Source organism: Phocoena phocoena, chromosome X (genome assembly GCF_963924675.1).
Source record: "Phocoena phocoena chromosome X, mPhoPho1.1, whole genome shotgun sequence".
In the NCBI taxonomy this organism is placed as follows: Eukaryota; Metazoa; Chordata; class Mammalia; order Artiodactyla; family Phocoenidae; genus Phocoena; species Phocoena phocoena.
The window spans coordinates 42,790,920-42,813,464 of NC_089240.1; the positions used below are offsets into that span (position 1 = coordinate 42,790,920).

A 22,545-nucleotide genomic window follows, 5' to 3' on the forward strand; every position below is an offset into this window, starting at 1 on the left:
ATTTATTTCCCAACCTATCCATCACCAATCCATGCAACCTTCTACTTATTTATCAATCAGTCCATCCAACCACTTATCCATCCTCCCATCTATCTACTCATCCATACCCACACCCCATACACATTCACCCACATACATATCTGCAGATATTTCTGCTCCATTCAGTTTGAGAGGCTGGTCAACAGTAACTGGAGACAGGCTGGGTGAGGGTGGGGGAAGGAGAGTAAAGTTGCAGCCAGAGACCACCCTCCCAGTTCCAACGGTATAACCTCCCCACCCCCAGCACATCCCTCATGGTTGGAAAGAATCAGAGCAGACAGTCAGTGGGTGGGCCAGTCTGGCCAGATGGTATTTTGGCTGCACAGCTTTTACACACACACACACATTGCTAGAACGCTGAACATGGACCGTGCCCCACCCAGCATCCCCAATCCCAAATGCAGAGTAGCCAGGCTTCCAGACATAAATTAAAAAATAAAATAAAATAAAAAAAGAGTTGGTCTCTGGGAGGGAGAGCTCATGCAGAGATGAAGGCAAAGGCCCCTGGGAGCCAGGGCCAAGAAGGAGGAGAATCCCTGCCCCTCCCCTCAGGATTCCCCACTCCCCAGGGGCCTCGGCCCTAAGACAGGGTCACTAACGCCAGCCACCAGGCCTCCAACCCCTTTAATGTCCAGTCTCCCAACCTATCTGATTTTGGCGCTGGCCCCCATTTTCCCACCACAGCCCAAGGGAATGGCGGGTGGGGAAGGGAGGGAGTGGGTGCAGCCTGCAGGTCTTTAGCTGGCTTCTCCCGGCTCTAGGTCTGGGTCGGGGGACCCCACGCACTCCTTGCTGAGCCGCACAATTTCCTGGGACAGAACTTCCATGTCCTAAGAAACAAATGAGCCATCAGGAGTCAGAGAAGGTGGCAGGCGATGGCACGCTCATCAAGCCTGGGTGTCATCCTTCTCATCCCATCAATGCCCAGCTATGTCTAGCCTGAGACAGGAAGGTATTTGGAGCAGCTCCCAGAGCTCCCAGCAGTGGGCTGGGCTCGGAAAAGGTGTGTGTGGTGTGTGTGAGGGGGTGAGGAGTGCCTGGAGCTAGGGATATGGACATGGGAGTGGATCATCTGCTCTGTGTGGTGAGGCTGGAGGACATGACCCCTACCCCTGCCACCTTCTTGTCTCTAAATGGTGAGCTTGCTTCTTAGAGGCAGGGGCCGGACTTGCATCCTTTCTGACTTCCCCCAGAGATGGGGAAATACTTGGGTGGCAGGATGGGTGAGTGGACACGTGGGTGGATGCATGGGAGATCCATGGTAGGCAAATAGGTGGAAAAATGAACTGTTCAGAGGACAGATGGAGGACAACAGGTAAGCAAGCAGGTCGCTGGGTGGGTGGGTAAAAGGTAAGACAAGGGGTGACTGATGAGTAGGTAAGAGAGAGTGATGCATCAGGAAATGGGTGCAGGGGACTTCCCTGGTGGTCCAGTGGTTAAGACTCCACGCTCCCAATGCAGGGGGCCCGGGTTCGATCCCTGGTCAGGGAACTAGATCCCGCATGCTGCAACTAAAGATCCCATGTGCCGCAAAGATCCGGTGCAGCCAAATATTTAAAAAAAAAAAAAGGAGATGGGTGCAAAGGCATGGGCAGATGATTAGACGGGTAGCAGGACAGATGGACAAATAGTAGGTGGGTTGATGGGAGAGTGGCTGAATGTGTGTATGAATGGATGAGTGGGTGGGTGCAAGGATAGTGAGTAGGTTGACTGGAGGATGGGAAGATGAGGGGGAAGGAGTGCTTGGTGAATGGGGTGTGTGGAGAGGGGACTGACAGATGACCCAGGGGCTATGTGGCTGGAGAGACAAAGGGGTAGACTGGTAGGCCACACTTGCCTTGTGCAAGTGCATATTCTTGGTGAGCTGTTCCTCCAGCATGTTCTGTAACTTCTTGTTCATCTCCCGAAGGTTCTCGTCGCCTGGCTTCACTAGGTCTCTCAGGACGCTGCCCAGCCCACTACGGTCTGTGTGGCCTGCTGCCACAGACACATCTGCAAGGGCCCAGGCTGAGAATCACCCCCTCGGTCGAGCCGAAGGAGAGACAGAGACAGAGCAGGAAAGAGGGAAACAGAGAGTGGGGGAGAAAAATGGGGGGAGAAGCCATCTAATGGAGGAAGCAGAGGCTTTGCCATGTGAGACCTGGCTTCACTTACTAGCTGTGAGGCCCTGAGAAATGGGGTTAGGAACTAACTCATGGAGCTGGAAAAACACATATCTGTATGCAAAGCACAGAGCACACAGTCAGCTCTCAGCAAGCGTCAACTGGTATTATTCTGATTGATGAGGAAAAAACAGGGAGAGGAGAAGATCTGAAAGAAGGGAACAAAAGAAATAAAAATGGGGGATGGAGAAGGAAGAGGAGAAAGGAGGAAAGGGGAGGAAGAGCGAAGAGAAGGACCCTAAAAGGGATATGCATCCAGAGAATGAAAATTTCCAGAGGTGGAACCATTTAGACAGGCAGTAGGAACAGTGAGACAAGATGAAGGGGGGATGGGGCAGAAAGAAGAGAAGGGAGAGAAAGCAGAGGAAGAGACCCAGGGAGGAGAAAGGACAATGGGAATGACGGAGAGACACTAGAGAAAGGAGAGTGGAGAGACGACAGAGACTCAGACAGGAGGGAGGAGCCGAGACAAGAGATGGAATACAGAGCAAGACACACAGGTCCTGGCCTGCCTGGCTCTTCCCTCTAGCACCTGTGGTCTCGGCAGTAACTTTGGTGAGTTCCGTAAGGAGAGGAGAGAAGCCGCAGCTCTGGACACTGGGGAAGGAGGGGGTAGGTGAGGGGTTGGACGAGGGGTGAGGGCTGGGGAGGGGCACTGACCAATCCGGCTGTCCATGACATAGGTCTCGATGATGGCGCTCTTCCGGCAGAGGTCCTCTGCCATGGACGCACTGCTCACCTCCAGGTGCTTCACCTGCAGGGTGGCCCAGCCCACCTCAGGCCCTCAACTGTGCATGTTCACCCATGAGGAGGGGCCTGGCCAGATATTGCCCCACCCCCACCCCCCACTCCTGCCACCCCGGCCTCCTCCCCAAGGGCAGGCCAAGAGGGGACGAGCAGGCAGACAGCACCTTCTCCTCCAGCATCCACTTCTCCTGCTGCGTCTCTGCCAGGCGCTGAAAGAGCTCAGCCACTTCCTCATCTGACAGCTCTGCTGGCCGCGGGGGCTGGGCCTGTGGGCTGCTGGATAAGGACTGCGGGGAAGAAGGCAGAGAGGCCAGCCCAGGCTTAGTGCCGACACCCCAGATAGGATCAGGGGCTGAGAAGGAGAACCAAGCCGGGGTGGGCTTTGCAACTGGGGCTGCAGACAAACTGCAGAAAAGCCACGGCACCCTCAGAGACTCTGGATCCCCCTTTGCCTTTTAAAGGGGGAGACAGGAACCACCACACCATAGCCTTATTGAGACCATGAAGAGAGAGCCTATAACAAATGAGCTCTCACTTCCAGTTGACAGGAAAACTAGGGGAGAGAGAAATGAGCTGAATGATACCACTAGGAAGCCAGCAGGGAAATCCCAAAGGTGGGACATTTTCTTCAGATCAACTGGGCTGGTCTCTTCTACAGGTTGATGTCATGAAAAAAATGGATCACACTAGATTCAAGAGACTTAAGGCACATAAAGCAACCAGATGCAGCAAATGTGCTCTGAAATTGAATGCTGGTTTCCATAAAACCAGCAATAAAGCACATTTTGGGACCAACTAGAGAAATCTGACTAAGGTCAAAGTATTCAAAAAGATGAAAATTTACCAAATTGGGAGGGTAGAGATCAACAGGTTACTTGTAATCTTATTTAGGTTTAAAAAAAAGAGAGAGAGAGGTCTAGAACGGTATGAACTAAGGATTTATAGTGGTGATCTCTGTATGGTGAAGATGTGATTTCTTTGGATTTTTTAAAAAAATCTTTGCTTGTGTTTTTTAAACTTTTCTACAATGTATACATACTACTTACAGAATGATAAAAAGGTCATTTCCAAATAAAAGTGTCTGGCAAGGAAGCTGACACAAACAATAAGTGATAATTATGAGTTGGAAAAAAGGATCTCCCACGTGGATAATGCACCTACTATGAGCCACGTATTTTATAGCACCAGGAAAGGTGGAATTAGCCCAAAGATGAAACAGAGGGTCAGAGAGAATAATTTGTCCATCCCCCATTTAGCAATCTGAATCCAAGTTGGTGAGCTTGAGGAAAAGTTGACAAGAAAATGTGTGTGCTGGGCCCAGAGTAGAAGATGGCTGCAGGGGAGGGAAAAAGGAGGGCCCAGAATTTGGGTAGAAGCTGGGGCTGTAGGTTCTTCCCCACCCCTTACCCTGGCTGGAACAGTCGAGCTCTCCTTCTCCCGCAAGATCTCGCGGTAGCTGAAGGAGGAGATGCTACTGCTGTCCCCAGTCTGGGTCCGGCTTGGTGAATTCATCTCTGATAGAACCAGCTCCTCGAGCCCTGGGCAGAGAGGGAAGAGAAATCTGAGCCCCAATCCCCCAGGGTCCCAGGGCACCGACTGGCAAGAAGAGGCAGAAATAGATTTGACAGAGGTGGAGAGAGGCAAAGAGACACTCAGGCATGGCTAACAGTGGAAGCCGACAGTAGGGTAGGGAAAGGCAGAAACCGAAAAAGAAGCTGCCTCTCTAGGCAAACACACACCAGAAGTGAAACAAAGGTGAAGATGGGGAGAAAGATGGACACACATGGGCATAAAGTGGTGAATGCACTCAGAGTCAGGGTAAAGACAGCTGAAGAGGGCAGAGGGGCACCCCTATGTGCAGAGAGAAGACCCCAGAGAGACAGCAAGCCAGAGCTGATGATAGAGGCAAACAGAGACCCTGGCTAAGGACACTAGTCAGAGCAGAGACAGAGAGAGAAAAGATGGCGGCAGACTCGTAGCCATGCACCTAAACCTGAATTTCACCTAATGCACGGATGGAATGTATGGCACACAATTTGAATCTGTTTGTTGATCTGTACACCAATCTGTAACAGAACAGAAATAAAAGTCCTCCCTTATAAAGAGAGGTAACTTCAGGAGACTGAGTGCCTCAGCGAGACATTGATTTGGTAAGAGATACACCCGTTTTTGCCATGTCACTTGAAACACAGCCACTAAGCTTGTGTCTCTGTTCTTGCAGCTGCTTCTGGGTGTCAGGGAGGGGGGCTGACACCACAAGCCAAGGATCTCCAGCAAGAGCAGGATGGCTGTGGAGGGACAGGGAGCACGTTTTCTCTCGTTTGTGATATGGGAGATGCACCAGAGCCATCACTGCATCTTATTTATTTAAACATATTTAAAGGCCATTTCTTTCTAAAAAAAAGCCCAAGGCAACTCAAATTTTTCTGTTGTGTCTTCTGCCTTAAGTGGCAAAAATAACATGGATTTTAGCTGCATAATGATCACACGGTAGTGTTGCTGCCTGATTGTAAGTCTGTCTCCCTAGCTCAACAGGGAGCTCCTAGGGGACTGAGATTTGGGCGGGCCTCCTACCAGGGACCCTGGATGTGAGCGAGAGGGCTCAGTCCATATTTATAGAATGAGAGAATGGATACAAGAGACTTAGAGACTCTGGGTGAGGTGTGGGAGTATATGATGGATAGTGGGGAGATAAACAGAGACACAGACGAGAGAGAAGAGAGGCAGAGATAAAGGAACAGGGAGAAGAAAAAGGCAGGAGGAGAAAAGGAGAGAACTAGAAAGAGAAAGCCAGGAGAGAAAGGCAGATACAGAGATGACATGAGGAGGCAGAGAGAGACAGAAACAGAGAAGAGACACAGCAAAAAGGAGAGAGAGACACACAGAGAGATAACGCAGAGAGAGATAGAGGAAGGAGGGACTTCCCTGGCGGCGCTGCGGTTAAGAATCCGCCTGCCAATGCAGGGGACACGGGTTCGAGCCCTGGTCCTGGAAGATCCCACAGGCCGCGGGGCAACTAAGCCCATGCACCACAACTACTGAGCCCACGTGCCAAAACTACTGAAGCCTGCGTGCCTAGAGTCCGTGCTCCGCTACAAGAGAAGCCACTGCAATGAGAAGCCACTGCAATGAGAAGCCCGTGGACCGCAACAAAGAGTAGCCGCTGCTCGCCACAACTAGAGAAAGCCCACGTGCAGCAACGAAGACCCAACGCAGCCAAAAATAAATAAATAAATAAATATATTAAAAAGAAAGAAAGAAAGAAACAAAGGTGGCACAGACGCAGAGAAAGGGTAAAAGACAGACAAAGCGCAAGAGGGACAGAAGACACAGGAGAGCCCTGCAGAGTGAAGTATAGGAAGCAGCCCCAGCCTTCAGACCCAAGCTCTGCCTCCCCACACTTCAGCCTCCCCTGCCATCCGGGCCCCTCACCTGAGCGGCTCTTGCTATTGGTGAGGATGTCCTGCAACCGCTCCTGCAGTTTATCCGCCCGTTTCCGCTCCAGGTGCAGCTGCCGTTTGAGGTCCTTGAGCTGTGGGGAGCAGGGGAAAGATAGGGGCTGAGGCCCGGTGGGCCCACAGGTGGGGGTGGCCGCAGGGCAGGAGTGGGCCATGCTTGGACACCTTTCCCCATCGTACCGCAGCACTGCCCTTCTTCTCCAGGATTCGCTGCCCATCCACCGTGTCCTTCACCTCCTGTGGGATAGAGAAAGCACAGCTGGTGGGTGCCAGAATGGCTGCATGCAGTGTGCTCCCTCCCTGCCCCATTACTGCATGCTGAGGCCCAGGGTGTGTTGAGGGACCCAGAGGGACCAGTGGGTGACCTGCTTCAGGCTGCTGATGGTCTTCAGGTGGCAGTCCCGCTCCTCCTGGGCCTGTTGGAGCTGATCCCGCACACCCTGAAGCTCCTCTTCCTTGCTCTGCAAAGCAGAGGGCAGCTCAGGCCGCAGCTTGGGAAACCTCAGTCCTCCCACCAGAGAGGAATGCCATCATGCAATGGGCACCTTCAGCTCGCCGGCGTGCTGCTCCCGACACTGCTTGAGGGCTTCCTCTTGTTCCTGCTGCTGCTGCTGCAGAGATTCCTACAAGACAAGTCCCAGGTCTGGCCACGGCCCCCCCAGAGGACGTCACACCCCCCAGAGGACATCACACCCAGTGAGCGGTGTGAGGGATTGCAGCAGGGCCCCTGCGTATGCAGAGAAGAAACAGAGTGTCACGTTGAGGGCTGCGCCATTCACATCGAAGCCCAACAACATCTGCATTTACATCTTACTTTACTTAATAAAACATAACGTAGCGCTTACTGCACACCAGGAATGTTGTAGGGATTTTATATATATTAACTCAGTTTATATAACCCTCCCATAACACCTAGACAGCCGGTATTATTGTTATCCCTTTTTTTACGGATGTCGAAAACGGGCCACAGGCAAGTTATTTACTTGCCCTGTCTGGGCTAGAAAGCAGCCCAGACAGGATTCAAACCCAGGCAAACAACTGGCTCCAGCATGTGTGCTCTTCACTGCTACGTGACACTGCCTCTTGTGTATTACCATGAGTTTTCCAGAAAATGGTAGTAAAAGTTCTGGTTGCATCAAAATTAGAATTATTATATTATAATAATCTTCCGACAGAAGTACAATTTCAGAAGGAAGAGGTGCCTTTTCAAATTTGCACATCTGACATTCTGCCCTACTGATTGATGGCCATGGCCTGATCCCCTCCAGAGGGCTGCTGTTGAGCCAGGGGGCGCTGTGGGGATGCCCAAGTCCAGAGCCTCAGAAAGTTCCAGGGCCTGACCACTTCCAGTCCCCTGCTTTGACATGCATACCCCCCAACCAGCCTCTGCACCAACTCACCTCAGCCTCCTTCAAGCGCCGTTCAAACCAGCCCTTGGCTCCATCCATGGAGTGTACCTGAGCTTGAAGTTCTTCCACTGTCTGCTGGAGAGTCTCCAGCTCCCGCGTTCGGGCCTGCAAGAGGGCAGAGCAGCAAGGGCCAGGTGGAGGAGCGGGCGCCTCACTCACGCCATCCCCTGGCCCATCAGCAAGGCTACGCTCCCCAGGTTTTAGACGCAGAGAGGCATTATCATCTGCCCACCCACCTTCTCATCGCGGATCTGCCCGCGCAGCTCCTCCTCCTGCCGCTTCTTGTCTTCATGTAGCTCACGGAGCTCACGCTCGTAGCGGGCGCGCACCCCCAGCACCTCCTTCTCATGCCGTAGTCGGACTGCTCCCAGCTCCTCCTTGTGCTGGGACTTCTCCTGCAGCGTCTCCATGGCTAGCTCATCCAGCATGGCCTTCCGCTTCTCAGCACTCTGGCACCCAGGAGAGGGGGGCAGGAGGAGGTCAGTCAACCTCCTCCCCCGACACCAAACAAGGCCCAAGGAACAAGCCGAAGTCCACCTCCTCCCCATCCCGCCTGAACGGCTAAGTCACTCACCCGTCCTCATGGAACTGGTCACCTTCTGTGCCCTCCCATTCCCGTGGGCTTGCCCACATCACCTGTCCCCCTGCAGACTGGGCCTCCCCCTATGGTGTTGCCCACCTTACGAGCCTCCTGTAGTTCCTGGGTCAATTGCTCCTTCTCCTGCCCGAGTTCCTGAAGTTGTTCCAGCAGCCGACTATTGGCTCGCAATGACTCCTAATGTGGGGACAAAAAGGGTGAGTTTGATAAACAGCCCCCAGGAGGTGCTGCTCACCCAGGACATTTCTGGAAGAACATCTCCCTTAACCCTGGTAAAGTGGGTGATGTTCTGTTTCTAGATGAGAAACATGGCAGAGGCTGCTAGCTGCTCCCCAGCATTCACTCTCCCGCTATTATTCCGGTTTCTATTGTGGAATCAGAATGGCTATCCTAACTAACTGAAGAGGCTCAGTCTCAAGTGAAATGACTTGGTCGAGGCCACACACAGGTGCTAATAAGTTCGGGAGTCACACTGGAACCCAGGTCCACCTGACTCCATGGTCTTCCCACAGCACCTCATGGGAAACTCCACTGAGCCAGGACTAGGGAACTAGGAGGAGACAGGTCAAAGCCAGAGGCGTCACCTGGAGCTGGGAGTTGAGGTCATCTTTCTGTCCCATGAGGTCCTCATACTCAGTCTGCCGCTGCTGCAACTCAGCTGTCAGCCCAGCAGTCTGTTCCCGGAGCATATTCAGTTCTTGGGTCTTTGCTGTTTGGATCTGGAGAGAGTGGTGGTGACGGAAAGTGCAGTGAAAGGGGCCCCAGGGGCCAGTCACGGGGTGTTCCAGGGAGACAGGGAGAGAGGTGAAAGGAGAGCCAGGAGTAGAGAGAGTATTTCAAAGAGAAAAGCAGTGAGAAAAAGAGATCAACAGGGGATTGGTAAGTGTGGTATATTCATACAATGAAATAGTACACAGAGAAAGTAGAACAGATCAGTGCTACATATGGATAAACCTCACAGATATAACGCTTCAGGAAAGAAGCCAGACATAGATTGGGCGTCTGATTCCATTTACGTGAAGTTGAAAAGCAAGCAAAACTAATCTATGTTGCTAAAGGTCAGAGGAGTGGTTACTTCTGGGGAAGTATTGATTGAGAAGGGGTAAAAGGGACCTTCTGGGGTGCTGAAAATGCTCTATATCTTCATCTGGGTGGTGGCTACATGGAGACAGATAAATATACAGACAGGGATAATTCACTGAGTGTACACCTAAGATTAGTACACTTCTTGCAGTCTACTGGAGAGAAACTAGAATGCAAAAAAAGCAGGGATGGATGACCAGAGAGAAGAGGGGTGGAAGCCAACAGAAAGGAGAAGCTGAGAATGAAACAGAAACAGAGGCAGGAGAACAGCATGAGGTCCAGAGGACGTTGCCCCAATGTGGATCAAAAGCAGAGGGAGACGGGGAGCTGGGGAGGGATCGGCGCAGGCTCCCACGTGTCCTGTACCTGCTCCAGGGCAGCCAGGCTAGTCCTCAAGGCATTGTTCTCAGCCAAAAGTCCTTCCACTTGTTCCTGCGCATCCGCACTCTGGATGGACACCTGGCCCCACCCCCACAACGAGTGAGAGTGGGTCCAGAACAGGAGGACAGGACCTACCCGCAGCCAAGAAAGAAAGGACACACATACACACACCCACGAGAACGACGACCAGGGGAAGCAGGACCCTGGGGCCTTGCCTGCCTGTACAATACCCACTGAGGCTGCCCCCACCCTCACCCCCACCTCCCTGAGCCCGCTCAGTACAATGTACCTGATCTTGTAGGGCTCGCAGAGCTGCCGCATGCTCCAGGAGCTCCCCCTGCCGCTGATCTCTCAGCTCTGCCAAGCTCTGTGGGGACCACGTCAGGGGAGCCCATTCCAGACCTCAGCCTCCCCTGGGGTACATATGACCACACAGACTCCCTCTCTGACCACCTGGCAGCATGCTGCCTAAGTACTTGAGGGCCTTGGACTACCCAGCCATCAGAGATCTCAGGCTCACCCAGACTCTTGGTCATTATCCCCAGGGGCCTCACACACCCCTGTATCCCAGTTCTAAGCACCTCAGAAACCACCTAGGCTCCTGGGGATTTCAAATTCACTCAGCCCCCATCCATAAGATGGTCTCACACTCAGCCAGATTCCAGCTCAGAGGCCCCAGGATTCTCAGACACACTCAACCCCCAGGGACTACAGCTTCACCCAGATTCCTGACCCCAACCCCCAGGGGTTTTAGACACAGGCAACCCCCATGTCTCTAGTTTCCAAGAGTCTAAGACCCACCCAAACTCACCACCCCAGATCCTATAGATTTCAAACTGATACAAGCGTGTAGTTTCCAGCTCCTGGTGAGGTCTCAGACTGATACCACACCTGCCACTCCTGTCCCCAGTCTCTGGGGATCTTCACACCCAGCTTTACCCAGACTTCTGTCCCCAGCTCCTAGGGGCTTTAGTTAGACCCACAAGCCATCATAGCCCCCAATCCAAGGGACCTGAGACTCACTCACTCTAAGGGGAAGGCTGGAGGCTTTAAAGTCACCCAGCCGCCAACCCTTAGGAGCCTCAGACCTACCTAGACTTTTGCTCCAGTCGCTCGATGTCTCAGACTCACCAGTTTTTTATTCACAGCCCCCAGGGACCACCAACTCACATGATCCAACTTCCTAGGTGTCTTAAGACCCAAACCAGCCCCCAACCTCTGAGGGCCTCAAATGCACTCAGACTCCAGGCCCAACTGTCTTACCCTTGAAAGTCTTATATCCACCCAGCCCCCATAGGTCTCAAAGTTACCCAACCTCCAGGGAGTTCAGACTCACTCCAAACTCCTGGCCCCAATCCAGTGACCACAGATTTCTCCAGATTCCTGTCTCTAATCCCCTGGAGTTTCAGATTCATCCAAACCTGTGGCACATAGGCCCCTAGTCCTCAGCCCCGCTGAGATCGTTAATTCATGCAGATTCCTAGTCCAACTCCTAGGGCTCTCGGGGTTCCCTAGTTCCCATTTTCCTAGCTCCTAGGGGGCCCAGGACCCATCCAGTCCCTATATTTCCAACACAGGAAATATCAGACTCCCCAACTAGCCTCTGTAGACCTCAGAGCTCCCCGGACTCCCAGCCCTGTCCCTATCCCAGTGATCTCAGAACCCAACCCCTTACCTGATTGGCAGCCTCAAGTTCCTGCTGCAGCTTCTGAGTTCGAGCCAACTGGGCTTTGAGATCAGCTTCCTTCCGCTGTTGTAACTCCTCAATCTTGTTCCTGGGGGTGATTGGTGGGAGGGAGGGGCACATTGACCACAGACTGAGGCCCAGTCTCCCAGCCCTGCCCCTGTGATCTTCGGTTAATCCTGCTGGGCACTGCCCCATTGTCCACCAATATCCCCAACCCTGGTAGTTACCGGCTGTCATTGAATAGCGTCTCCTTTTCTGTCTGCAGACGGCAAAAACTGGGCACAGAAAGACAGACATATATGGGTCCATTCCACAAGTCAATCCCCTCCTTAGTCCCCGCAAACCCCTTCCCCCCAGCTCTGGAAGAAAGAAATTTACCTTTCTTGTTTCTTTTTCAGTTTCTCAGCAAGCTGGAGTGGGGGAGGAGGGTACAGACAAGTGATAAGAATGAGAATAATATTAATAAAGACAAAAATTTACTTCATGTTTACAGACACTTCCTACTAAGTCCTTTATAGAAACTGGAATTTACTTTTGTTACCTCATGGAATCCTCAAAACAGTCCTGAGAAGTGAGCACCACTGGCTTTACAAATGGGAAACTGAGTCTCAGAAGGGTTAAATAATTTGGTTGCACAGCTGGTCGGCAGCAAAAACATGACCTCTACCCAGCTCCTCAGGCTCCAAAGCCCAACATTTATGCCTCCGACCTATCGACCGATGGCCATGTCATAGAATACCTAGGCTGGGAGGCCTGGAAAACAGGATCATGATTGGCTGCCTCACCACTGGGTCTCAAGTTCCTAAGATAAGAGCCAGCAGTCTATAAATGCTTGGATGGATGGACGGATGGATGGATGGATAGATGAATGAAAAAGCAGAGATAGGAGGACCCAGAAGGATGGGATGGGGCCTGCCATGCACAAGACATAGAAGGACCACATTAGCCCATTTCATATTGAAAACAAATCTGAGACATAAATGTGAGTCTCTCCATTTCACAGATGACAAAACTGAGGCTTTGAAGAGATACTCTGCCCCTCTACCCTACCAGGGGAAGCATGGCAGGTGGGGAGTGGGTGGGGCAAAGTCCAGGGAAAGCTCGGCAGCCCCACCTTAGCAAGTTCTTCCTGCAGCCTGGATGTTTCAGCCTGCTTCAAGGTCTGCTGGGAAGGATGAGGGAGGGAGTTGTTATCAGCAAGCGGGGAGGTAAGGCCTGTGCCTTTCCCTGCCCTCCTGCCTTCCTAATCCATCAGCCCACAAGATGGTGATATCACAGATATCTCCGTGGGACCACAGGCAGAGCTAGGGCATCTGCCTGCCTCCTGGCACCCCAGCCCCAACAGACCCAGATTCACCTCCAAGCCTTGCAGTTGCTCCCAGAGCAGTCTCTTTTCCTCCTTCTCCATTTCCCATTTCAGCTCCACTTCTGCCAATGGCATGGGGGCCAGGACAGGGGAAGCTGGGCCCCCCAAGGGATCCCCTTGATCCTCACTGGCAGCTGGGGACCTCCCAGCCTCTTTCCCGTAGCGCTCCTGCAGGGCTGGTGGGTAGAACAGAGACATATGATGGATGAGGTTGTCTCAGAAGACCCCTGACACACCTCAAATAGAAGGAGAACTGGCCTTCAACCCCTTAGGTAGCAGAAACCCTGCCTCAGTGGCCATAAGCCTACAAAACAAAGGTTCGCCCCCACCTCTCACAAATCTTTTAAGCCCCACCAACCACGGAAATCCTGTCTACCATCAAATCAGCCCAAGATAATTTCCCAAGCCCCACTCCCATCCCCAAGCCCCACCCACAGCCCTCCAAGGTGATGCCCACCATCCTCCATTTACAGCTGAATCCTCCTATAACCTCTAATCCCCAGCCACATTCTACGAAGTCTCCTTCCTGATCACCAAACTACCACCCACCACCCCACAAGCCCAGCTGCTCTCCACAAGTCCACACATCAGGACACTCACTCCCACACTTTATCAAACTTTCTTTCAGCTTTCATCCCAGACCCCACTGACAACTTGGGCTCAGAATCTTCCTAACACTCCTTCATTCACTTTCTCCATTTAGCAAACACCTCCTTTCTGATGTTCAATCTGCTTATCAGTAACATTTGCTAGGTACCAGGTGCTGAACTAAGCTCAGAAATATATCACCTCTTATCTCTACTACAATTTTCCAGGTGGTAGACATCACTACATGCACTTCGTAGATGACAAAGCTTTGGCTCAGAGAGGTGAAATGGCTTGTCCAAAATCATACACTGGTTCATGGCAGGGCCAAGCCTGATTCTGAAGCCTTTTTCTTCCCCCAGGGAAGACAACACCTTACTCAAGCCCCAAGGTCCCCACATCCCCAGGAGGGTCTCCATGCACCTGCCACGTTCTTCTGCAAGGCTGTGTTCTCTGCCTGCAGTCTCAGCAGCTCCCCATCCACAAGGCTCCCGACTTGGGTAGCCCCTGCCCTGGCAGCCCCATCCTTCAGTTGCTGGTTCTCCCGCTCCAGCTGTTCCATCTGGCTACAGAGCTGAGCAGGGGACAAGTGAGGTAGCAGAAGAGCAAAGAATCAGAACAACATTTGCTGAAATATACATAGCATTTGGCCCATGTACTTTACAATTCATTTAATTCCATAACGCCCCTGTGATGTAGAGGCTCTCATTACTCATTATCCCCACTTCACAGATAAGGACACTGAGGCACAGATGTTAAACAACCTCAAACTCAAACACCTGTTAAGTGACAGAGACATGGAAGATGGAGAATACTGAGAACAATTTTCTGCTTGCCCGCTTTCAACCTCACAGTTGCAATCCAAGACCTCAGGCTCCTCTGGAAGTTGCTGGTCCAAGATGTCAGCATCATGGATAGCCCCACTGCCAGCTTTCTTCTGTGGAGGGGTCTGCGTCTGGGAGCCGAGGCACCACAGACAGCTTTCAGAGCATTTCCAGGGTTAGCACTGCCCATGGCTCCCTCTCGTTAGCCCTTGGAGAGCCCGTGGAGAGGAGTACAACGCAAATAAAACTAAGCCAGCCCCCTGCTCAACTCCTGAAGAAAACACAGTTCACACAGCAGACCTGACAAGATCCTTTGTCCCCATTTTCAGATTAGAAGACTGAGGCCCACAGAGAATTTTTATTTTATTGCCTGGGATATTTTCTACCCAGAACACCATTCCTTTCATCCAGTTCTTCACATGACTGACTTTTCTGCATCCTTCAGTGCTCTGCTCAAATGTTACCTTTCAAGTAGTATCCCCCAACACAGAAATTCCAATACTCTCTGTTTGCTTCTTTCTTACCTAGCATGAATTGCAATTAAATTTACCTAACATGTTCTTAGTTTTTTAAATTTCTGAAAATGTTTGGATCATAAATTGTGATTCACAATTAAATTTTATTTCGTAACGTAGGTCATAAGCATAGATTCGGAAGCCAGACTGCTTGGATGTGAATTTCTACTCTGCCATTTCACCTTGGCACAAATTACTTCATCTCTAGGGGGCTCAGTTTTCCCCATCTGTCGAAGAGGGATAGTAATGACATCTCATCGGTTTGCTGTGAGAATTAAATAAGTGAATAATGTAAAGCACATCAAACAGGACCTGGCACACAGTAAACACTATGTAACTGTCAGCTATCAGTGCTATTATTATTATTTGTTTACTATGTTATCATCTTTTCCCCCATCCCACCCCCAGAATATAAGCTACCCAAGAGGGAGGACTATTTTGTACTGCTCACAACTATTTCCAGAACACAGAGCCCATAGTGCGGGCTCAATAACTATTTGTTGAAGGAACAATTGAGCTGAAATATCTTGGCAAATAAGTGGTGGAGGCGGGCCTGGAACTCAGGTCTCCCTGTGAGCATTTCTAGCTTCCAGGAGGAGGAGGGGTAGTGCGAAGGAGGTTCTATACCTGGCTCAGTGCCTAGCCCAGGGCAGGTGCTGAGAAACACGAGCTGGGTTTATAGAGGAATAACTGCCCCTGCCTCGCCCAGCAAGAACCATGATACCACTGAGGCCAGAGGCAGGAAGCAGTGAGAAGTGAGGCGATGAGGTCAGCTGTTATGTGAGCACCAGGGGTTCTGAAATTTCGGGGATGAGGACCCACTGGGAGGTGTTGTCTAAAGAAGCAATGTGGTAAGACCTGCGGGTCAGGACAACCGTTATGGCTTGGTCTGGTAAAAGAAGCTAGAAGTGAGGAGACCAGCGAGGACACTGTGGGAATAGAGGTGGTAAGGGCTGAGGCAGGGCAAGGTCACAGGATGGATATAAAACTTTTAAATAGTCAAGAAATATTTTAGAGGGAAAATGAATTAATAAAAGGATACTATCAGTAGCTAACACCTACATAGCTGATACCATGTGCAAGGCTCTGTTCTAAGTGGTTTATAGACATTAACCCATTCAATCCTCACAAAAGCCCTGCCAGGCAGGTACTGTCATTATCATCTTTTCCATTTTAAATATTTGGGAACCAAGAAACAGGAAGCTTAAGTGACTTGCTCAAGGTTACAGTTAGTAAAAGGCAGAGCCAAGAGTTTAATCTAGGCCTCTGGCTCTTAACTACTACTTACTAAATTGCCTCTGGTATTGTACCTACACAAAGGTTGTGTTTTTGGTTTGTTTTCTTTTTTAAGGTTTTGAGCCCTACATTCTCAGGTAGAGCCTTGGAAATACCTTTTTTGTTGCTGTGAGACTTTTTCCCTTACAACACATGAAAAACTTAGAAAAGGGAAGCAGCTCGAACATCTTTCCATCCCATACTAAGCATAAGAATTTTACCTAAGACCTCCCAACAACCTGGGGCTCCATAGCATCAGCCCCAAAATATACACAAGGAGACTTGAAGCTCAAAGGAAAGGAGTGACTTGGTCAGGAACCAGCTGACCTCATGGCTTACAGCCTTCTAATCCCAGCACAGTGGGTGGTCCCATCTGTCAAATCACTGCCCCCCCAGCAGAGATCGAGGCCCTGTTTCAGCACCATGGACAGTGACCCAGGGCCAGGCTCTGTCCAACCACCCTCAGCTGCCCTCCAGCTTCAGCCCAGGTGGCCCCTACCCCTTGGACCCCCCTCAACTATCCAGGGCACCAGCACCTTGCTGAACTCGGCCATAAGCGTGCTGTTCTGCAAACGGAAGTCCTCCTCCTGGCTGTGCAGCTTTGCCTGCAGCATCTCATTTTCACTCAGCAGCCCCTCGACTTCCTGCAGTGGCAGATGTGGGCCAGGTCTCCAACAGGGGTAGAAAGGATGGGGCAGCAGGGCAAAGAAACAGAGAGAGGGAGAAAATGACATTGGGGGAGAACATAGGGTACAGAGAATGAGATGGGTGAAATCAGGAGATACAGGGGGAAAGACAGACATAGGAGGGATAAAAGAGGAGATAAGGAGGGAGGAGAGACATGGGGTAGAGAGAAGGGAAGATGTGGAAGGAGAAAGGGATGAGGGGAGACAGTGGGAGGAAAGAGAGGGGTATATAGAAATAGGGAAGAAAGGAAGCAGAGAAAGATGGGGAAAGGGGGTTAGATAGGGAAGGAGAGAGGGATGGGATGGGGGAGAGAGAAAAAAAGAAAAGGTAGGACGGCAGAGAGATAGGAACAGAGAGATCAACAGAGGGAGAACAGAGAGAAGGGGTCAGGGAAAGAAATGAATCAGGAAGAGAAAAAGGAACAGGAGAGAGAGGAACAGGGAGAGAGGAAAAGGGGAGGGAGAAACAAGGAGTCAAGAGAGAGGAAGAAAGGGAAAGAAGAAAAGAGAGAAACGATGGCAGAGATAGGAACAGGTGGGGGAAAGAAAAAGAGAAGGTTGGGGAGAGAAACAAGAATCCGAGAGGAACAGAAAGACAGAGACAAAGAGAGACTCAGAGAGGAGGACACAGAGAAAGAAAGGGAGAAGGAAAGACATACAGAGAGAGGTGCAGAGTAAGAGACAAAACAGGAGAACAAAGATAGACACAAAAACACATGGCAGGGAGGTAGTCACAGATGCAAGCACACACACAGAGAAAGAAAGGCCAGTACCAGGAGACCCCAGCATACAGAAATATCCCCTCTAAGACAGTCTCCCAGACACATTTACCCGCCAGGGGTCCCCTTACCTGAGCTTTCTTGCTCTTGCTCAGTGCCTAAAGGTGAGGGAGGTGAGAAGAGAGATAAGGTGACCAGAGATGGACTCCCTCACTAGGGTATGGAGATACTGTGGCAAGTGTCAAGGGGGGACAATGATAACAGGGGGTGAGGGATGGGGGTGTCTTTAACCACAATTTGTAGCCCACAGGAATGATGGAGTGAGTGGGTGAATGAGGAGCACCCTGCTTACATCCTTTCCTCTAAGCTCTTGAGGCTTTTCATGGGTCTTAGTATTTAACCCTTCATAGGCTGGATCTCCGGACTCAGAAATTATGGCTTCACTGTTCCATCTGTCCAAACACATCTATGTGGATCCCTCCCATGCACCGTGGAAACTGCTGTTCCCCTGCTGGGCAGCTGAGGGCATTGCCAGGTTGGGAAATCAGTACCCTACCAAAGAGAAGCCTAGCTTTCTGACTGCCAGACTTTCTGCATTCTGTGTTCCTTCATCTAACAAATATATATGGAGAACATACTGCGTATGACATTGTACTATGCATGGGGACAGAGCAGTGAAGAAAGAGACAAAGAAGGGCCTTGAATGCCTTGAGGGGCCATGATAGGTTATATGCTATCTCATCTTCAAAGGATTTGAGAGGTAGGTTTAGTCTCACTTTACCAACAGGACCAGGACAGGGGTGGGGAATAGGAGCACAAGGCAGGAGTATGAGTGGGGGACAGGAGGCAGGTTCAAGGCAGATTTACTGATAGATTTGATTATTTAGTTAGAAATCAGTGAATGAGAATGAGTAATTGAAATTAAAAATGAATTAAGAGTAAATGAAAATTAATTAATAAATTAAGCAGACCTAGATAAAATTACCAAACAAAGGAGACTTCCATGAGAAATTTTTGAATGACTAGTGACAGCATGTAACATTAGGTCTGGTTCACTGTAGGTGCTTACTGGACAGATGAATGAGTCAGATGGCTACAGGGAACACATGGGTGGGTGAGTAGGTGGAAGGAGGTACCTTCTGAGCTTTGTTGAACTCCTTATCCAGGTAGGCGACCTTCTGTCGAAGACTGGTAAGTTCTGGTGTGGGGAAAGCAGGGAGTCTCAGCCTCAGTCAGTGGTAAGGAGCCGAAAGGTCCTCCTGCCAGGCCTCTGAGATTTTTTCCCCTTGGCCTCTGTCCTCCAAAGCCACCCCCATCTAATGAGACCCTCTTGGCTCACCAACACCATTCTTGCGTAGTTCATCTGAAAGCTGGTAGTTGTTTGTCCGGAGTTCTAGGAGCTGAGCCTTAGGGGGAAGCAGGGAAGGAAATGACTTGGCAGAAATGTGCCCCCTACCCTCATGAGGAGAGAACCAATCCCCTGAGCCCTACAGACCCTGCTGCCCTCCATGCGCCTCTTTAGTCACTCCTACGACCCGTGCCTGCTTCATCCCAAATGAGTCCAGCCACTCAGCCTGTCCCACCTTCTCCAGTTCTACTTATATAAACACAGTCAGCCTCACCTGTCTCCCTGCTGCCTCCATCTCTCCCCTTCCAATCCAACTGTGCCCTCAGGCCATGACTGAGTGCTGACCCAGTCAGTCTCTTGCTCATGTGTGTTCCATGCCCAAAGGATAAAGTCTGCCTCTTCATCTGGACTGGCCTCGTCACACGCTAAACACTGTTCTGTCTTCTGTCAGAGGTGTTCTCTATCCTCTTGGCCAGAGTAGGGGGCAGGGGATTGCCTTCCTCCCTCTTTCCCAAGGGAAGAGAGCCTGGTATTATGACCAATTTCACTGAGTAAAAGGGGGCTTCCCAGGGTCCCCACCCCCAAGGCTCTCAAAATATGTCCAGACCCCTTTCAAGAATTGAGGGAAGGTGACGTATGGGCCATTCCAAACAGCATATCCCTACCTACCAGCCCTGTAGGTGCTGAGGCCAATTCTTCCCAGACCACCATCCCTTACCCCACCAGGACCTTTCCCTCTCTCCCATGGCACCAGCCTCCATCCCTGGGTGGTCTGCTAAAGGTGAGAGGGCTTGGCCTCTACAGAATCTTTCCTGCCCCTGTCCTCTCCCAGACCCAGTGATCTGTCTCCCCCAGTCCTGATCCAGTTGGAACACCCCTGGCATCCACTTACAGTGTCTATCCATCAGAGCCCAATGGTTTTCCCTTCACTCATGACCAGTAGAATCAATCTTCCTCATTCAAGGATCCCCTATACCCCTCAAGATCTCCCCAGTCATAATCCAATGGGATGACGCTATACCCTTCAGGGTTTTTCCCCCACAAGGCCTTGGGTGGGCCAGTTGGATTACTCTTACTCACATGGAATACTTTGCACAAGTTACAGGGGCCTTCCCCTTTTTTGGTCCAATTATCTCAGTCTTCCACCCTCAGGGTCCCTCACGTAGCGACAACTGGTTTCCTTCATTCAAGGATGAATGGATTACCTGCTCTCACTCGGAGTTCCTCCTGTCCTCCCACAGGACCCTACGCAGGGTTTCCCCCTTTCAGAGTCTCCACACAAAATCCAATGGTCTTCCCCAGTAAGGAATTCTCTCAACAAGGACCCACTCTGGCCTTTCATCCATCTCAGAGTCCCCCCAAAAAGAATCAAGTGGTCACAGTACTCAGTCAGGGTACCTCTCCACAGACCGGTGATTTCCCCTCCACGCAGTCCAAGGTATCACTCTTTCACCTCCTCTGGTCCTCTCTCCAACAAGGATTAATCGTATTACCCATTCAGGGCCTTCTTCACCCCACATCTAATGGGATCACCCGTAAGCATCCAATGGTACTGCCCTCTCTTGGGATCCGCTACCACCCCTCGCACAGGAGCTCCACCTCCCAGGAACAATGACATGTGGGGTCTTTCCCCAGTCCCCTGACATAGTGGTATCTCCCACAGAAACGTCCACCTCCCACCGATAATGGTATTGCCCTCTCCAGGGCTCCCCCCACCACGAAGCAAACAGCCCAACACCCGCTTCCTTCCTCTCCAGGCAAAATGGTTTCCCCCTCTCAGGATCTCCTTCCCTCAAAGCCCAGCATTACCGTCGCCCACCCAAGGTGTCCCCGGCATGGGCCCAAAGGTCTCGTCCCCTCCAAGTCTGAGTAAGGTGTCGCCCACGCTAGGACTCTCTCTTCCGCCCACAAGGCTAACAGAATCCATCCCCTCAGAACCCAATTGTATCTCGGAATCCAGTAGTCTCACCACTCGGAGCCTCAGTTTCCCTTCTCCAGACCAACCCCTTAGGCTCAAGGTCCATCCCACCCAACCCCTGCACAAAGTCGGTGGGACGATCTTTCTCTTCCCCGCCCTCCCGTCGCCTAGCCCGGTGGTCTTTTCCCCGGCGAGCGGCACCTGCATCCGTTGAAACTCCTCCTCAGACAGAGCTTGCGCCATGTTCCTCCCCCCCCACCCCCCCAAGAGCTTTCTGCGCAGACGCAGTTTGTCCCTCCTGTCAGTAGTATTAAGGTCGGACCAAACCACTGGGCAGGAATAGAGGGGGGAGGAGTCTACTCCGGAAGTTCAGCATTTTGGAAAACAAGAGAAGGAAACTGACAGGTTAGGTGAATTGCAATGTAATATTTTACCAGAATCAAGGTCATTTGTTCTGGCTTTTGAGCTCTCATAGACTACTCATTGTGATGCGACACTATGGCATCCCTGTGTCATGGGTGGACTCGTCGCTAGGGATGCGTTTGCCGACCGAAAATCACGCTTCTGTGGTACTCCTTTAAGGAGAATGGTTGGCTTTACCGTAGAAAAGAAAGCGGAAGCTTTCGCACGTCTTGTTCCCGCCCTCCTCCGGGTGACCCCAAAAGGGAATTCCGCCTCTGGTGAAACCGTTGGCGTTTTTTTTGTTTGTTTTGTTTTGTTATTAAAGATTTGACGCTGATTTTCTTAACATGATGCTGTTGTTAGATAAAGGGCCTAGCCACAGATAAATTTAAAATACCTGTGAGGAAAGAATGGCAGTGACTCAAACGGGAAAGCTGCATTTAAAAAACAAAAATAGGATGACGAAACACCGGGAACATTCAAATAAGTATTAAAATGCATTATAAGCCTCTCTTGTGCTTACTGGCCACCTCTGCAAACCCTGCCACCCAAACAGTAGTTTTTATGTGGGAAAGAAAAAAATTAGAAAGCATGTTTAGCAGCAACATATCTCTACTAGGATACACCCTATTTTCTTTATTTTTTGGCGGGGAGTGGGGGGGGAGAAACTTAATTTTGATGCCATTTTAAACGTACAGAAAAACAAGAATGGTACAAGGAAATTCCCTGTACCCTTTTGCCAGATTCATCAATTTTTCACATTTTGCCACCTTTGCTTTATCATTATCTCTCTCTCTGTCTCTAAATATAAAAATTTTGAACCATTGGCTTCAGCATCCATCGATGATTTTCTAACACCAACATTCCTTTGATACTTGTTAGTTACTCTTCTACTGTAAGGAAGAGCTTTCTCTTCTTCCCCATTTATGTGTTTATATCTGTACAGACTCGTGTTCTTATTTTATTCAATACATGATAATCAATCACTATCATTATTTCCTTTGACGCTCAAATTGTCCCAGATTTGGCCAGTGAGAGCTCCTTCAAGTTGACTTTTGTGTCCCTTTGACATGACCCCATCATTTTTTTTTTTTTTTTTTGTGGTACGCGGGCCTCTCACTGCTGTGGCCTCTCCCGTTGCGGAGCACAGGCTCCGGACGCGCAGGCTCAGCGGCCATGGCTCAGCGGCCATGGCTCATGGGCCCAGCCGCTCCGCGGCATGTGGGATCTTCCCGGACCGGGGCACGAACCCGCGTCCCCTGCATCGGCAGGCGGACTCTCAACCACTGCGCCACCAGGGAAGCCCCTATTTTTTTTTTTTATAATGGGACGATTAAAGATGA

At 50.8% G+C, this 22,545-nt stretch overlaps 1 protein-coding gene across 1 annotated transcript; it reads right to left on the reverse strand.

The window, feature by feature from the left end:
• Nucleotides 1-323: 323 nt before the first annotated feature.
• Nucleotides 324-21,046, reverse strand: GRIPAP1 (GRIP1 associated protein 1). Its single transcript, XM_065900620.1, has 26 exons — nucleotides 21,002-21,046; nucleotides 18,874-18,940; nucleotides 18,671-18,732; nucleotides 17,666-17,692; nucleotides 16,666-16,773; nucleotides 13,939-14,089; nucleotides 12,922-13,106; nucleotides 12,679-12,726; nucleotides 11,943-11,974; nucleotides 11,792-11,839; nucleotides 11,553-11,652; nucleotides 10,167-10,244; nucleotides 9,863-9,955; nucleotides 8,998-9,132; nucleotides 8,495-8,590; nucleotides 8,052-8,264; nucleotides 7,807-7,920; nucleotides 6,952-7,029; nucleotides 6,772-6,867; nucleotides 6,587-6,643; nucleotides 6,381-6,480; nucleotides 4,356-4,486; nucleotides 3,113-3,235; nucleotides 2,862-2,955; nucleotides 1,877-2,031; nucleotides 324-869 (listed from the first exon to the last, which is right to left on the reverse strand). Exons 1-26 carry the CDS (start codon nucleotides 21,041-21,043, stop codon nucleotides 777-779), a joined length of 2,526 nt encoding a protein of 841 aa, XP_065756692.1. The 5' UTR covers nucleotides 21,044-21,046; the 3' UTR covers nucleotides 324-776.
• Between the last annotated feature and the right edge of the window lie 1,499 nt (nucleotides 21,047-22,545).

Bases quoted from the DNA above. Each gene is read 5' to 3' on its own strand.
- GRIPAP1 (XM_065900620.1), bottom strand. From the start codon at position 21,043: ATGGCGCAAGCTCTGTCTGAGGAGGAGTTTCAACGGATGCAG. The intron at 18,733-18,873 runs GTGAGCCAAGAG...TCCCCACACCAG, and splicing joins ACTACGCAAGAATGGTGTTG to AACTTACCAGTCTTCGACAG. The intron at 12,727-12,921 runs GTGAATCTGGGT...CCTTCCCAGCAG, and splicing joins AGCAACTGCAAGGCTTGGAG to ACCTTGAAGCAGGCTGAAAC.